The sequence below is a fragment of the Pseudopipra pipra genome, chromosome 5, assembly GCF_036250125.1.
Source record: "Pseudopipra pipra isolate bDixPip1 chromosome 5, bDixPip1.hap1, whole genome shotgun sequence".
In the NCBI taxonomy this organism is placed as follows: Eukaryota; Metazoa; Chordata; class Aves; order Passeriformes; family Pipridae; genus Pseudopipra; species Pseudopipra pipra.
This window is the reverse complement of record NC_087553.1, coordinates 27,712,866-27,730,160: the sequence shown is the minus strand read 5'-3', so window position 1 is coordinate 27,730,160 and position 17,295 is coordinate 27,712,866. Positions and strand designations below refer to the sequence as shown.

The 17,295-nt window shown below is 41.9% G+C and overlaps 3 protein-coding genes across 4 annotated transcripts in view; 1 reads left to right on the top strand and 2 right to left on the bottom strand.

The window, feature by feature from the left end:
• The window catches only part of UTP20 (UTP20 small subunit processome component), a 62,203-nt gene extending 56,893 nt beyond the window's left edge, over positions 1-5,310 (top strand). The window contains exons 57-62 of the mRNA XM_064655323.1: positions 353-552; positions 893-964; positions 1,668-1,919; positions 2,606-2,732; positions 4,403-4,548; positions 4,907-5,310. Coding sequence (XP_064511393.1) covers positions 353-552; positions 893-964; positions 1,668-1,919; positions 2,606-2,732; positions 4,403-4,548; positions 4,907-5,062 — 953 coding nt within the window. The 3' untranslated portion in view covers positions 5,063-5,310. The remainder of the gene's footprint in view (positions 1-352; positions 553-892; positions 965-1,667; positions 1,920-2,605; positions 2,733-4,402; positions 4,549-4,906) is intronic.
• Positions 5,311-5,768: 458 nt separating this feature from the next.
• On the bottom strand, positions 5,769-11,324 carry ARL1 (ADP ribosylation factor like GTPase 1). The gene is made up of 6 exons (XM_064655326.1): positions 11,193-11,324; positions 9,653-9,790; positions 8,286-8,367; positions 7,219-7,330; positions 6,360-6,538; positions 5,769-6,151 (listed from the first exon to the last, which is right to left on the bottom strand). The coding sequence occupies exons 1-6, from the start codon at positions 11,194-11,196 to the stop codon at positions 6,121-6,123; spliced, it is 546 nt and encodes a 181-aa protein (XP_064511396.1). The 5' UTR covers positions 11,197-11,324; the 3' UTR covers positions 5,769-6,120.
• A 1,575-nt stretch (positions 11,325-12,899) lies between these two features.
• The window catches only part of NUP205 (nucleoporin 205), a 50,789-nt gene continuing 46,393 nt past the window's right edge, over positions 12,900-17,295 (bottom strand). For both annotated transcript variants that reach the window (XM_064655324.1, XM_064655325.1), the window contains exons 39-43: positions 16,540-16,706; positions 16,036-16,159; positions 15,040-15,168; positions 14,273-14,346; positions 12,900-13,255 (exon numbers count right to left, since the gene is read on the bottom strand). In XM_064655324.1, coding sequence (XP_064511394.1) covers positions 13,103-13,255; positions 14,273-14,346; positions 15,040-15,168; positions 16,036-16,159; positions 16,540-16,706 — 647 coding nt within the window. In that variant the 3' untranslated portion in view covers positions 12,900-13,102. The remainder of the gene's footprint in view (positions 13,256-14,272; positions 14,347-15,039; positions 15,169-16,035; positions 16,160-16,539; positions 16,707-17,295) is intronic.

Below are 17,295 nucleotides of genomic sequence, written 5' to 3'. Positions count from 1 at the left end.
CAGTCGGGATTGGAACAAATATCTTTTTGTGTAATGCCCACTTTTTCTGCCCAGTTGTCATCGCTTTTCAGCAATGGCCCAATCTTTTGATGTTTCAAAGTGCTGTGGGGTGCATTCAAGAACACCTGATCACTGTGGGGACATTTGGCTACCTGTAGCTTTTTGCTGCTCTCTGCTTTGGCTGGATTGACTTGCTAGAAGGTCTTTTATTATGTTCTGAGCAGATGAGGACAGTTCATTTCCTTCACCTTTTTATTGTAGCATATGCTGTGATAATTCTTGGAGCGACCTGGTTCCATTTTTGCTCTCACTGGACCAGCTTCTGTACTGAAAGAGGTTTTCTTTCCCCCAGGTCATGTCCAGTCTCACCTGTGGTATCCTCATACCTGGGTGTGGCTGACAGCCACTGAGATCTTTGGCTTGTTGTTTGCATCTTATAAGCCAGAAGAACTTGTCAACAAGTGGAAGGAAAGAAAGTCAGGGAAGAGGAAAAAGACACCAGCAGAACTGTCTGCAGCCACAGTCTTCTTGACTGCTGAACTGGACAGAAAGGTAGTGATGTCTGTACTATTTCTTCACCCTGACTGGGACATAAAAGTAGTTTATAGTTTGGCATGCACATTCTCTTTTAGTTGCTTGTCTGCTGCCTAACCCTGATCGCTGAAGGGATTTGAGGATGTGTCTCTGCTGCTGGGAGGAGGATTCTTTGGGGTCTTATTCTCAGCAACACAAAGATTTCCCTGTAGACTGTAAGATGCATGCAGAAGTTGTGTTGAGCTGATCCTTTGGCCTCCCCTGGGAAGTGCCTTTGGTGACTGCAAATACTGCTTTGAGTTTCTGCTACCAGCTTCCTTAAATGGAAACATTTCTTTCTTGTTTTTCTTTTCCCTAGATGAAAGAACTCGTGTTTGCATTCTGCCATCAGCTGCAGTCCAAGTTCCTGGACACATCTCTGGGTGAGCAGGTAAGAACAGGAGCAGATCTGGAGCTGCAGGAGGGCACAGAGCAGGCCCTAGTGCATGAGGGAGTGTTACGTCCTAGTCAGGACAGCAGTGCTACTGTGGTGGTGGTGGCTCAGGGCACACACACAGTTCAGGGCCAGCTGCTCTGTGCTGAGGGCATCTGAACAGCTGTGAGCCTCACAGGGGCCCAGAAAAGTCCCCTTTGTGGTGTCAGCCTCCCGAGAGGCGGCAGGGACAGCAAGGGGAGGCACCATGCAGGGAAGGGACTGGGGTCCCTCTCTCAGGGAGAGTCTGGCTCTGCAGCCTAGACTGGAGAAGGTTGGGCCAACACATCCTGGAGCAGGGATCCAGATCTCTGGATGGGTCCCTGCAGTTGCACTGGAGCCTGTTTGCTGTGAGTGTTTAGTCCAGCTTCATCAGTGGAGGTCTGACTCCACTGTGAATCTGGTCAGTGGAGTCTCCTTGTGGAGAGCCAGGAGTACCAGAGTACCTCCTGGGGAAAGACTCCTCCCATACTGCAGGAGGATACTGAGGATATTTTATAGGACTAAAATGCTCTGTCATGTGGCTTACCTGGCAGTGGGTGAAGCCATTACAGCCTGGGTTGGCAGGTTCCTCTCTCAGATTAAGCATTGGCTTTTACATGCCCTGCTACTGAGAATGAGGGAACCCACAGTGATTGACTCCTCTGTTTTCACACTTCAGGTTATAAAGAATTTGCTTTTTGTGGCCAAAGTTGTTTACTTGCTAGCTCCTGCCTCAGAAGAAGGTAAAGAGGCAGAAGAACTCAGCTGTGAAGTGGAAGAGCAGGAGGGCTCAGAGGATGAGAAAGATATTTCTGCTCAAGGAGAGGACGCACAAGAGAAGGGCCATCCAGCCACACTGCTGTGGTTAATGAAGAAGCTCTCTGTCATGGCCAAGCGAGAAGCAGCATATTCCCCTAAGGTCCCTTTGAAGGTAAGGAACAGGGTTAGACCCACTGCTTTTGGTGCAGTAGGCACTTCTAGAGGCATGTTGTTCTGGCTCTTTGCTTCCAGGGGACCAGCTACAAAGGGTGCTGTGAGCTGGTGCTGAAGCAAGGACTAGTAGGTGCTGAAGAAATAAGCATTTCAGTTTGGGATTCTCAGGAAAGGCTTGTGCCAGTCTGCTTTTTGCTGATGCTTCCAGCCTTCTCGTGGGGTGGTGGAAGAGTGATAATCCCCAAGGCACCAAGCTGAAGGGGACTTTGAAAGCCCAAGAGCGCCAGGTTTATGCAGGCAGGGGAATGGCAGTCTGGAGTAACTTGCTAGGAGAAGGGGAGGGGGTGTGTGGGAGAGCATCAGGAAAAGCTCTGTGGTTCCCTGCGGTGCAGAGTTAGGTTGAACTCTTGTGTGTTCAGCTGCCTCAATTCAGGAGAGTGAGAACAAGCCTGTTCAGTGTTAAAAGCTGCCAACCCAGTCACAGCTTACACAACAGGAGTCATGTCTCATCTAAAGGCTGTACTTGGATACAGTAACACCTTGTGACAGCAGCGAGTTTTTGACTTGGGTGTCTAAAACAATGGCTTGTATGTTGAACAGTGAGGCACAGCACTCTTGTAGCAGTTCAGTTAGGAAGTTTCCTTCTAGTCTTCCTTACTTCATGTCCCACACACTTATTTTCAGAGAAGCTGCATCTTTAAGTTCCTGGGAGCAATCTCGGTGGATCTGGGGAAAGACAGGATCAAGCCCTACCTTCTGACAATTCTCACCCCTCTGTACAGGGAGCTGAACAGCAACTATGCAGAGCAAGGTAAGTGATTTCCCTCACAAAGACTAGCAAAGAGGAAAGTGTGTCAGAGCTGTGCCTCAGTACAGTTTGTCATTCCTTTTGTCTGTTGAGACATTGATACTGTAATCAGTGAATTTCACCTACTTGCTGTCTAGCCAAAACACCAGGAAAGGAGGAGAGTGTATGCCAGCTGAAACAAAAATCTACATGTTCAAAGACTGGAATGAAGTTAGGCAGGCTTCTGTGTGCAAGTGGGTAAAGCTTGAGCATGTGGTTGAGTGGGAAAAGTGTAGTACTCAAAGGTGGATTCATGGTGGCAAGACTCAAGGAGTCCTTGCTGAGGAGAAGAACAGAGCATGGGTCTTAAGGAAGCCAGAACAAAGCTGTTGCTGCCCCTTTTGGAATAGAGAAAATGACCTGTAGTGTGTGGCATGTGTGCACTGTGACTGAAAGTAGGTAAGGGAAGGGAGCTGTTTGCAATGGGAATAGAGCATGTGGGATGTGCAGGCTGGTGTACAGCTGTGGAACTGGGCACAGAACTTTTCACTTCTCCCTTTCTCCTGAGTGAGTCCAGTCAGTCTGTCCTGCTGAACACCACACCTTGTTTTTCCCTGGAGATCCATGGCTATTTGAAAGATCTTAAGCCAGGTCCGGTGGGAGAAAGACAAACCAACTTCCCATTGATCACAAGAGACGCTTCATTTAAGACCAAGACATTGGTATTTAGATAGTTCATGAAAATATGTTCAGTCAAGCAAAATCCAATGTCAGGAAAAGAACAGATAACAAAGCAAAAAGGTTTATTTAATTCTGAGGTTTGTATATGCCATAAAAATTCAGTGTGCAGCACTGGGTGCCCACATCTCAGACAGGATACAAAAGAACTGAAAAACTGTGCAGGAGGACAGTAACAGTATTCTAGGTAAGGAACAGCTGCCTTAGCTACTACTGTTTCTTAGCTAAGCAAGTAAGAGACTTGGAAAAGACATGGTAGAGATTGACAGTACTGCGAGTGGATAAAGAACTGACCTTTTGCTTTCTCTGCCCACACAAGAATCAAGGTCCTTCAAATGATTTTTTCAGAATATATGCAAAGATGTTTCTTCACATGTTGTGAGGCAAGCAGCTTACACAAGCTTCTCTGGAAGCTGTACAAGCACTTGGAAGAGGGCTTGTTTGAAAGACTGAGGGAAGCATTTGCCCTGCTCTGTTTTCCCTTAACATCTCTTAGTAGCCTTTTTTCCCCCAACATCTTTTTTTTCCAGTGATTGTAGTTAATATATTGCCACTAACTAGTGATTCTAACAGTTCAAACAGCCCTTATTGTGCTTTCCAGAGATGCTGACTAACAAGGCTGGAATCATCTTCATTTCCAACAAAGCCTATTCCAATAGAACCCTGGTTGCTATACACAGCAAGCCACTTCTAATTACCTTTGGCATGCCATTATGCTTCTGAAAAAAACTTGCTTCTCAGCAGCATTATTTTTTGTTTGCTGGCACGAAGAGCCACTTGCAGCTCTCTGGGACAGCTGGTAAAAAACCAGCAGATTTCACAGGCACTGGTCTCTACAGTGTATTGGGCAAGGTGAATCAGAGCAGTCATCCTTTATTAAAGAGGAACCCATGCTGCACTCTTGGCTTTCATTCCATATGCTGAAAAGATTAAGCAACTCAATTTTCTTTTAATAGATCCAACACTGAAGAACCTTTCCCAAGAAATCATAGAACTTCTCAAGAAGTTAGTTGGTCTGGAGACTTTTTCGCTTGCCTTTTCTTCTGTGCAGAAACAGGCCAACCAGAAAAGAGCAATGAGGAAAAAGCAGAGGGCTTTGCAGGTAAGATTCTACTTTCTCTTCTGAGAAAAAGAAATAGGGCTTCTCTAAAGGCTTGAGAACTGCCCAGGAAAGGGAGTTTGAGGAAGAACTTCATCCTGAATTAGGACAGTTTCATCATTTCATTTCTGAAACTTCACAAGAAACTGTTTATGATGAGCCTCTTGGGCAGGTTCTAGCTGACAGTCATGCTTTCCCCCACTTTCCTGAAGGGCAGAGCAGCCTGAATACCCTCAGTTGTGAGGAACCTGAGAACACCTGTCCATTGTCTTAGCAGCCACCAGTTTCTTAGAAAGCACTTGATGTTCATAGGGACTGCTGTTGGCTGTAACTGAACAAACAATGTACTGTTTTTCCCTAGACTGTAGCAAATCCTGATATTGCTGCAAGGAGGAAGCTGAAGAGACATAAGAATAAAGCAGAAACCAGAAAGAGAAAAATAGAATCCCTGCGCCCTATGCACAAGGCTAAGAGACATCGAAGTCATGCACTGAAGGATTTAGCAATGGTGGAATGAAAAGGCTTTTCCTTCCTGGAGGATTAATTTATGAAAAGTAATACTGAGCTAAAGAACTAATTACTGTTTAAAAAAGTATTTACATATTTTAAATGTATTTATTAGCATTTTTTCATGTCCTCTTTCATCAAGGATCTTAAATAAAAGCTTTTCAATTTTTTCCAAACCTGTATATTTACTAGAGCGTGTACACTTGAATGGGCAACAACTGTGATATTTTATATTAAATTTTACTTCATTTGTAAGAAGTGGGTTCTGTGATGACTTGCATTCATGCCTGTGAACACCCTGATCCTGGAGAGAAAACACTCTGCCTCCCAACTTTGATTTGGCTTTCAGTTTCTGCAGCTGTACGGAGCTACCTACCTGTCACTTCTGGCTAAGCTGAGAGTACAGGAGTAACAGCTTAAGGAGGTGGAAGTTAAATTCAAATTATGGCCCTGGCACATCAGGGCAGTAGGTATCTACTGAAGACATTTATTTTCCTTTCAGAAACCTAATGCTGTGTTAGCAGCCAAGAGTTCATTACTTGTACTCTGTTGCTGTACGTCAGCGTGTCTACACTGAATGATTATGAAGTGTAACAACATCAGCTTAAGGAAACCTCTTTAGGTGTTTAGGTGGCTGCTAAAGCTGGCAGCAGTTGGACTTGTTTCTGTAAGCAAGCAGCTAGCAAGCAACCTCGAAGAAGCAACACACCTCTGAGTATAGCTGACAGTTCCAGATTTTATTAGTGTTCTAACTACACCAATATGCTGGCCACTCAAAACCACCAAAGGAGGAGTGGGATGACAAAAAAAAAAAATCTTTCCCAGCCAGTAAGACTTTCATACAAATTAACATAAGTACATTCTTTAAAAAGAAAGAAAGAACTGGAGCATTGTAATGTACACAGACATTCACTTAGTTCAGTTTTACAATTCAAGAGAAGCATCCACGTTACAGGAATCAAACTCAGATCTGTCCTATTTACAAGTATTTGTGGCCTGAAAATACTTAACTGCAGAAGGGGGGATGCTGGATATAACTGAAACTTCCTTGCACTGGTCAGTTTTTTATCACTGCCTGCTCTTCAAGGCCTCCACCAGCCTAAGTAAAAAAAAAAAAGGTTAAGTCAATTTACTGAAAAATCATTTCAGTTCTGCTGAAATACTTTTAGGAGAAAACCATTCATTCTTTTAATGTGGATTCTTGTCTTTTATGTCAGATATTCCACAGATCCAGTCTTAAAAAAAAAACCAAAACCAAGCCTGTAAAATTAAGCTTATGAATGAAGCATAACCAGACTGTTACTCACCATTCCATTGCTTCATCAAGGCCCGTGCCTTTAGTTGCAGAGGTTTTGAATATCTGCCATTTTCGGTCCTTCAAAGCCGGTAAGCCAAGGGCATTTGCCATTTCTGTGGGAGTCATGGCCTGTTCCATGTCCTGTTTATTTGCAAACACCACCAAAATGGCCTTCTTCAGCTCTTCTTCCTACAAAAAAAGGGAATCATAGAAGTTGTCACAGAGACTTTTACTGAATTTATTTAAGCAGAGAAAACCCAGAAACGTCAGCAGCTGTCAATGATTTTGTTTGTGATTTTTGTTCTCTAGAAAATTCTTCAGTAAAAGAATGGTGTTTATTTTCAATTCTATCATGGTATCCCATAGGGGCAGTTTCAGAACATGGCCAGTCCAAATTATGAAACAAGCTGATAGCTGGATTTAATAGGGCACATTAAGTGAGCTTGCAGGAACTGGGGAGGGAATGAGGTGTTGCTCAACTCCTTATTTATATTACCCTGTTCTGCGTATGTTCTTCAGCTTCAAAATGCAGTAGAATCCTTATTACTGTTAATCTTTCAGGGCTTGATTTTGCCACCACTGCAGTACTGAGCAGCTGTCCTTGAGGCAGGTAAATTTTCATATGACCACAAGGCTTCAAGTAAGTAACTGCCAGGACAGTGCTGCAGAAACCATGAAATATCTATAGCGTATTTGGTGCTTTTTTCAGTCAGAAGTGTTGCCTGGGCTATGCTGAGAGCTGAAGTTTCACAAGTGAAGTTGAGCTTCACTTGATTCACTGAATCAAATTTCACATTCACTCAAATAAAAAAGTTTTAATTTCTCAATTTCTTTTCTACTGATAAGGACTGTTATCCTTGTTTTCTTACCTCTAACATAGCAACAAGCTCTGATTTTGAAGTGCCAATTCTGTCTCGATCACAGCTGTCCACTACATAGATGACTGCATCTGTGTTTGAATAGTAACACCGCCAGTATGGCCTGCAGAGGAAAGAGAAGTTCCAGTCATATAATTTGCATGTTTAGCAGTTCTTTTTAGCCAGATAATTAAAAACAGATCACCCAGAGGAAGAAGGCAAGTAGAAGATATCTTCAAGAGGCTACAAAAAGGAACAGACAGTACGAATACTTTCCAAGGCAGAACACACACACAAAAAAAAAGCCCAACAAAGCACAAAACAAACAAAAAAGCAGCTTGAAAACAGGGAAAGGACAGAAGTGCTGGGGACAAATTTATTTGGGAATCAGCCTGCAGGACATCAGGACCATAACCAAGGGACAGGGAAGCAAAGAAAGTTTAAAGACACAAGCTTCTTCATTACAGTCATTAAAGAAGGATAACCAGGGAAATCTTAAATAAATAATTCATCCAGGCAAGTGATTAACAAGGATCAAAACAAACCACCTTTTTCAGAATTATTGTACTGAAACTAAAAAGGGAAGGAACCTATACCTCACTAACTGCAGCTTCCTATCTAACTACTTTGCATCTTACTACTGAGTGTTGAAAAAAGGATCATACAAGGGTACTAATAATTACTCATTACAAAACTTGCAAAGCTTGCTAAAAAAATTACTGTCTACACCTAAATCCAACTTCCTAGCTTTGCATTCTTTAAAATATTTAAGTATCCTTTTGGGTTTATATCACCCACTCCTCTCTTTCTTCAATGCTACTCAATTGCCTACTACACTAATAAACTTGTTTTTCAAGGCAAAACTGTATACAAATACAAACAGCTGCTTGTTTCTTTCCAATCTGTAGTACATTACAGGTTTTACAAATTGAATTCCATCAGAAGAAAGTGCTCTCCTGACAATGGGCTGTTTTTAAAACTTAAACCAGTTTTCAGAAGTGCCTGCTTTGAGAATTCCAAGAACTTGGCAGCTTTTAGAGAAATTTAATTACGTCTTTTGATTTTAAGAGATCTATTACCTTATGCTTGTCTGTCCTCCCAAGTCCCAAACTTGAAATTTCAGATTCTTGTATGTCACTGTCTCAACATTGAAGCCAATGGCTGAAACAAAGTTACACAATTTTACTGTTGGTGATTTTTCTTTGTTTTTCTGAAGAATATTACAGCACTTCATTATGCAGCTACTGAGAATTTTCAGGCCTGAAAATTGCAAACGAAGTTCATGCCCTTTGCGAAGTTATCCCAACAAACATGGCTCAGAATAATGCAGTATTTTTTCTTCTTTGAACAATAAAACCACATTGTAAACAGATTGTAGAGATCTGTAACAAATGCTAACATTGTTGAAAATCAACAGGAGTATGCCTGAAATCACCAAAAGAAACAGAGTAAGGGGTAGAGAACTGGCCTGCTTTGATAACCAAGTACACAACTGACAGCAGTAGAACACTGAGGAATGTGTCCTTCATGTCCCTGCAAGGTCTGCACTGTGGTAAGAACCTCAGCATAACCAAAGCAGAACCAGTTTCTCAGCAGAGGACTTGACACCAAGATGTCTGGAAGATGGCAACAAAGCTGCATTAGAACACGTATGTCGTTCCTTTTCCTTCCAGCCCAGAGAAACACAGCACAGGGAAGTGAATGGTGGGCACAGGCTGCTTAGAATTTATGGAGGCTAAAATAAGCAACACCCTTGGGCAGAAAGATTACAGCACAGCAAACTGCTGGTTTCTAAAAGGTAAAACTGACCAAAGTCAGACTCAGGAGGAACACAAGAGATATGACAGGCACTCAGAAGTCAAGCATCCCTTGTCCTTCATGTTACACAGTGCGATCCTGGCCAGACCACTTCGACACACAGATGGTGGTGTAGCAGGCTGGTGTGTGAGACCTCACACTGAGTATTTTTACATTTTCTACAGAACATAAATCATCTGATTTCTTCTTCTCCATGTTAAACAAAAGTGTTTATTTAATTAAGACTCTTGTCAAAAAAAAAAAGAAAATTAAATAGGCGTGATTCACTGACACCATCCTATGTACAATAACAATGACCTCTGGAATTGCCATAACAGCTTATATCTGGAAACGAAAGAATGATACAATCCAAAGTTACCATCTGCTGAACACTGACCTATCACAAAAAGCCTGCCAAATATTGCTAACCATCTTAAGGTCAAATGCCTTTTGCATTTTGTAGGACAGCATAATATTGTTTTGTAATGCTTTTATGCAAGAAAGTTCTTAAATACAACAGTGCAAGGCTCCTACAACACAAGGTTCTATTTTTATGAAGGAAGCATGTATTAAGTTCAGCTGACAAAGTTTATGTGTTAAAGCTACAGGCAAATCACAAAATACTCTCCCTACGGCACTGATCACTTACTTGGAATGGTGGTAACAACTTCTCCAACTTGTAACCTGTAGAGAATGGTTGTTTTTCCTGCTCCATCTAGCCCCAGGATGAGAATCCTCATCTCTCGAGTTCCAAACAAACTGGAAAAAATGGTGGAGAAAAAGCCCCCTACAAAAACAAGAAGAGAAAGATGTTTCCATGTCAGCTATATGGCATATGGCAGATATGGAAAGACACAGAGACCAACCTTATTTCTTATGGGGCTACAATATGTTTCTTCAATGAAAACAGGTAAGTTCAGGTTGTTGCCCAGATACCTGTGTGCTGAACCCCTTTATGTCTTCCTGGTTTATGCTGCTATTTTATGATTTTACGGTAGCTCGATGCAGCAAATTATGTTGCAGCAGATTCAAGCTTTCCCACTGTGGTTACAATTTTATTTTTTCCTTTCCTCTCATTTGCCAAAATCTGAGCCATCTTCTCTTTTGTTTGTATCAGACTCTATCTTTTCAATATCAAACACTAGAGAAGGACATGCTGACACCTGAAAGAATTCAGCCTCAGAAGATGTTTTATAGTCTTCCACAGGACCATCCACTTCTTTTTTCTTAAAATGAAGTATAAATCAGTTGGTACACGTTAAATAAGTTTGCTACAAACTGTGAAGCTGCACTAAATCGAGTACATTAACAGGAGCTGATTTTAAATGCCCCTTATTTTTTTTTCAAAACTGGCTCACCCCAACATGTCATTTATTTTCTAAATGCATGCAAGAGTACTTCTGCCCAGATTAACATCTGATTTACGCCTACTAGATGTTTAATCGTAGAAAGAATGTTAATGTTCTAAGCCAGTAACAATTATGTTTTTTCCAATGATTCTTATAACAAATATATGTAATGCTAAAGAATATTTTTGTCAATACACTTAAAGCTTGTAAAAGGCGAAGGTACAAGGAGCCATCAGTGGCCAGTTTGCACAGTGCTTCTCAAGGCACCATTTACTGTGAAACAAGTGAATAACTTTAACAAAACTGAGATAGAAAAAAGGTATTTCAATACAAACATTACAAGTAGAAGGTTACTATTGGATCCACGGAGGCCTAAGATTTGAAAACTCTTTCCTCTAAGTCAGTAACTTGGCTTACTGCCAGACACCTCTCCCTCTTTTTATATGCTAATATGTACGCTTTTCCCACACTAAAACACTGCTCAAATACCATCTGTAATAGAACAGGTTCATGCCAATCACTTCACCCTTACATTCAGGGCCTCTCTTACTATTCCCTCTACTTCATTTACTATCCTGCAGCACCTCTTCTCTTAATACATTCCTTATTAGGAGTCCATTACAAACTTGAGTCGGAGTTTAATTTTGGTCTCAGGATATGACCGCACGCCCCCTCCTGCCGCGCTGCTCGGGCGATTCGCCCTCGCCGGGCAGCGCTGCGCCGCCCCACGGCGGCCCTGAGGCGCCTCTGCGGCAGCGCCCCGGGAGGGACCCGCGGGTCGGGCCCGGCCCGGTCGTGGGGCCGGGGGCAGGTGGCAGCAGCCCCGCGCCCGCTCCTCACCCATGTCGAGCCGCTCGGCCGGCGCCCGCCGCGCTCCGCTCCGCTCCCCTCGCCGCGCTGGCCCTGCCGCCGCCGCCCGGCTCCACGTCGAACGCCGCGGCGAGTAAACAAAGCGCTCAGGCCCCGCTGCCGCCGCCGTTTCGACACACGGGGCCGGGCGGCGCCCGTCCGCCCTCGGCGAGGACGGAACGGTCTGAGCGCGGGGCTCTCCCCGTGCCCTCCCCCTGAGGACACGCCCGGGCGGGAAGGAGAGCGGAGGGAAAGGTTTAGAGAATAAAACCCGGGGACAGCGCGCGACGAATCTGCGGCGGCGGGGACGGGAGGGGCACGCGCGGCGTCACCGGCCCGGGGCCGCCGGGACCGCGCTGCTGCCACCGCGGCACCTGCGGGAGCAGGGTCACCGCACCCTCCGGGAACACCGCACACCTCCGGGAGCCGGGTCACCGCACCCTCCGGGAACACCGCACACCTCCGGGAACACCGCGGCACCTGCGGGAGCCGGGTCACCGCACCCTCCGGGAACACCGCACACCTCCGGGAACACCGCGGCACCTGCGGGAGCCGGGTCACCGCACCCTCCGGGAACACCGCACACCTCCGGGAACACCGCACACCTCCGGGAACACCGCGGCACCTGCGGGAGCCGGGTCAGCGCACATCTCCGGGAGCACCGCGGGATAGAGTCGCGGTGCAAACGTTACCGAAATGCCACACACCATGGTGTGCTTTCTAAAACGTAGTGGATTCCTCTAAGTCAACAATGCCAACATTACATCCGTGTATTTAATGAGAAGCGCTCTATGTTAGTTCTTGGTTTTCACGGAGAATGGTGGAGAAAAAAGAAAAAACCGTGATGAGAATAAACAAAAATCCAACTGTGTAAAACATACTAATACCAAGATGCTCCTATGGAATACCTAATAACCCTCACCTGATAGCAGAGCTGTCATCATCTCTGCATAAAAATGATGTAATCCATAATTAGTTTCTGCAGATAATAGTTTATAATTATTTTATATTTACTTAAGTAAGGAAAACTCAGGGGAAACAATTTACAAGGCACAGGTGGTGAACTGGGCCATAAGATCAGACCGAGTTAAGGGAGAAATCCAACAGATCTTATGTCAATAATCAGTGGTCAAGCCTTTTTTTTTTTTAATAGTTTTTTTACAGAAGAGACAAGGATATATGAATATCTCATAGGAGAGCAATCTGTAACTATAGAACCAACCTACCACTCACAGCTGCTGGCTTCCTCCCCATGCATTTTATTCTGTCTTTATACTTCTGTTTCAGCAAGAATAGCACAGAAAACTTTACTCCACAGAGCCATAAGTACCAAACCTAGGGCAGTCACCTTCCATGACTTTCACCACTCTTTTTTTCCTTATATAAACTTGTTCAAAGTAAAGCAGCTTGTACTTCTCTCAGCTGAAAAAAAGACAAGAGGGAGCAGAAACAAGAAGTTCACAGTGCAAAACGAATACAAAATCCACACCACAGTAATCACAGTCTGCAAGTGATGAAACTTGAATGCCATGGTTTCATTAAATCTGTGTGAGAAACAGGAAATCTGTGTGAGGAACAACATACACAAAACTCTTAGTTTTCTCTGAAAGCATCTGCATCACAGCTGCAGAACTTCCTGTTTCCTTGATGTCCTCCATTAGAATTCTTTCTTGCTTGAAATTTTACATTAATCATAACTTGGTTGAAAACAATCCTTTATTTTTTCTGTCAGGTTGGGAGCAGTAGGAAAGAATACACAAAACACATCCATAGGGATAAAAAAAAGGAACAAAATATTTTTGACAGTATTTAGAAAATGTCTGATCTAGAAAATACAATGATCCAAAAGGCTTGCCCTTATACATTGCTTCATGGGCCAAGCAGCACATATCAAGAGTCTTTCAGGTCCTTGATATCCTTAGGAGACCACGGATACGTCTGACAAGAGCTTGAATAAAGGTGTATCGTGACCGAACCTTGGAATATAAACCTTCGATTTCCAGAAGCTTCTTCTGCAGAGATTCACCAAAGCTGTTTGTGGCTTCAATCTGAAGCTGAAGAACAGAGATTAAGATGCAGTCATCAATACAAAATCTTCTCTTCCTGGAATGTTAGCTTATCCATCATCAACTGTCAACTCTTTTGCTGTGATTTACTTCTGAACTGCTTTCAAAAAAACGTTTTTTTCTGACTCTTCTAATAAATACTACTTGCATTCTTCCCTCACGTTTTTCTCTATAAATTATATAATGGATTGACTTTCTACGGAGGGTTTTGGGTGTCTCAGCACATTTACTGATTATCTCAATATTACCTCCTTATAACTTCTCCGAGTTTTAGGAATTAAATTCCTGTTCTAGGAATTATCAGTTATAATTCAGCTTCTTCAGTTACAGTCACACAAACACGTCTTCCAATTAAAATTTTCCTAGTCTGGAAGGACTTAAGAACTGTTTAGGAGTTAGAGTCCAATTTTTTCATTAATACATATGTAAAAAGTCACTGAAAAAGTTAATCACATTCTAAGTATTTTAGCAAGATGATGCTGTACATATTAAATTGCTGTGTAAGTGGAAATTACTTCTGGGCTAGCATTCACATTTTATAGTCACAATTTCTGTTACCCTTTTGATCTCCTTTCTCTACAGCCTAGCTGCAGCTGAGCTGTAGTAAACAGCCATAGGATCACAGAAAACTGGGAAACTTGCCCTCATATTGCCAGTCTTTCAAGGATAACTGACATTTTCAGAGAGCTATTATTAAAAAAAAACAAACATATCGGTTGACCACTCTGTAAGAGAAAAAGAATGATGATTTTTTTTTGTAAGTATAGCTTGTTTTTCATTTAACTTTTCATATTAAGATTCAAAGATACGTGCACAGTAGCACAACTGCCACCTGTTTCACAATAGTTTCCAAAAAAATTCTGCAACGCTTCATTAATCCTAAATTAAGTTATATGCTGTTATTGCAGGTTGTTCAGAGGTGGGAAAACAACAGTCAGCCTGCTCCCAACAGCTGCAGGGTGGTCAGGCACTCTCTGTACCCTGCAGTAGACCATCACATCTCACCTGTTCTATATCATGCTGGCTCACCCGATTTAGTCCACTACTGAAATCCAAGTTAGGCTCGGAACCAAAGGAATCTAGCAATAGAAAATGAGATGTAAAAATTATGTTGGCTGCTCCATACTGTCTCTCTATCAAGTTGTAAAATGAGTTTAAAACACAGTGTTCCAAATTGCTCAGTAAACTTTTGCATTAGTAATTATACTAATTTTTTGACTTAAATGATTTAGAGAAAATACACACAGAGTGAGTCATAAACAGTTTTGACCACACAACACAGTGCTTTAAGCAAAAAACTTTCTCCCTTTCTGACTTCCTTCCATCCCTTTTTTTTTAAAAAACCAAAATTTAAAATCATCTGGTGAATCAATGGTACCTATAATTCTGAAAAATACTTTTAAACCCACCAATATTAATTTTATTTCTTAATTTCATCTTAAATTATTATATTGAAATATTTTCCTATAAACTGTTTTGAATCACTGATCTGCTTATATTATTTGAACTTCACTTAGTTGGAACAACAGAAATAAAAAAATAGTTACTTTTACTTTCCTTTGGAGGTTACATGTAATACACAAAACCCAAAAGTTCAGGAGTCAACAGTATCTGTATTGCCAGTTCTCCAGTAGAAAATCCAAAGGTATGCCAAATCCAAACAAAATATCTTTTATTAAATATACATGGAAATATATTAATAGTAGCAAATCAGTTTTGAAGTTAACCATCAGAAGTCATTCAACGGCATTTTGATGTTTGAGAAATTTTACCTTGCAGCCTTCCTTTCTTAAATGACATCCTAGAGGACAGCAGTGGGTCTTGGGAGTCAGTGGGTGTGCAATGCAGTAGATAGTGTTCCAGATGACGCCAAAGAATGAAGAGACATATTTCTATAATATCTGCAGACACGTCTAAGTGAAGGAGCCCAATTTTGTTGTGTTTTGATAGTACATTTACTATATATTTACACACTTGGAAGCAGCTGAAGATGTTAGCTCAACCACCTGTCATCCCCCTCTGCCACGGCCTGGCAATGAATCGCTCGCCCTCACTCTCCTTATCTCTTCAGTGCAGTGCTGGCTCCCTCACTGCTACTCACCCTTAGAGCCTTAAACCAGCCCTCCACAGCAGAGCACAGCATGAGTGCTCATATGGTTTGTCATGGTAGCTCAGCTGCAGAGACACTGAATAAAAGGTGAGGTTATAAAGCTAGGGATGGCAGTAACATCGTTGGTGACAACAGGTAAGTAAGTGTGCAAGAACACATCTTTCCCAAGGGAGATTTTAGAGGAAAATTATGATCTGTTGAATCACAATTCTTTTGTGCATGACTGGTTATTTCCATAGATTTACTGGTGTTTATGAGATTAGGTTTATGCAAGGTGGACTATAAGACTGGAAACTTCAGTTATGATAGTCACATCAAAATAATTTTTCAGAATATTTCTTCCACCACACTTGTGTGTATGTGAATGTTTAGGAAGTCTGGATACTAAATTGAAGAACTGGGCTGCAACTACTCCTTTATTATCATGTAGCAGAAAGTCTTAGCAGAGTCTCAAAAATGGGAATTACTAACTTGAAAATACTTACATTCTGGCAATAGCACAGCAACACCCTCTTAATTTAATTGCCAGTATTTCAAATTTCCTTTTTGCAAAAGGTTTTGCTCAAAGTGGTCAGAAATCCAGGTAAAAAAACCTGTTTATATTTCTCTGCTTTTCTGCAGCATCACCTTGAGGGTCATTTCAATTTCAGAAGGATACAAGAACAGAGAGAGAGCAGCTTGGCTCGGTTGTTTATTAGCTTCACCAGGCGTCGCCTTGCCAATACATATTTTTGCGAAGTGGAAATCTTGTCAACTCCAGCTGGCATAACTGACTGACACAGCTGTGGTCAGAAGAGAAAAAAAACAGACTATAGGGAATCACAGAATATCAAGAGAAATAAGCAAATAAGATCACATATTAGTATCTAGAACTTTTTTGTAAGCTACTATTTCTTCAAAACCTTGCTCTCTATTTTGAATTTGATGACTGAAAAATCGAAAAATTAAACGTATCTCCAAACAACTATTATGAAAATCACAACTTTTACAAAGTTAATATTTTCCCTAAAGTTTTAGATCACACATTCTATGGACCCCTTCAGCAATAGTAGGAAGGAATATGCACATGAAGTGAAACTGCTTACTTATCTAAGATGCTTTGGAGTCTCTGTTACAGCTATGTCTAAGTTACTACAATACATAAATTACAGAAGAAAATTACCTCTTTTATTTCATCTGGTGGTAGTTGCTCCACATTTTGCAGTTTGTTAACACTCTGACGATGGCTGTCATAGTAACTGAAGAAATCACTAGTGCTCTGTTTCAGCAGGTAGACAATAATGCCCAGGCCAGGCAAGTGCCAATATGGGACCACTGGTGCTTGTGTATCTAGACGAGATGTTGAACTAGTTAAAATAAATTAAAAAAAAAAAATCCAAACTACCTAAAAAGTCCCAAGGAATCAATAAGGTATGCTCTCTGTCAATAAAGTAGTCAAAGTCAGGAAAGCACTGGCAAGTTTATATTTTGCACTTGTGTTTCAGAAGTAACACAAATGAAAATCTAGGCAAAAAATTCTGTGGCTGCAGTACTGAGTGTAACATGTGAAATGTAACTAGATTAGAAGTCTCACTATTTACATATTTTAACCACTCAACTGCATAATAGCATACTATAAACTCTTGCCACGTGTTATAGTAGTTCCAATCAGCATCAAAACACATCTTACATGTCATAAATGAAGTCCTAGTTTCACATAATGTAACCCAGCACAGCGCTGAAAAAGAGAAACCCGCACCTTCCCCTCTCTTGTGCTATTTATTTACATACACATTTCTTTACCAATATATATGTTTCTGAGGTTGCCATGGGAAGTGAATGAAAAGAATTTGTTTGGTTTAACTTGGTTAGTTTCCTGATTTGGCTTAGTGCAAGGTTGAACAAGCATATCCAGAATTAGAAAACGAGCACCTACAGT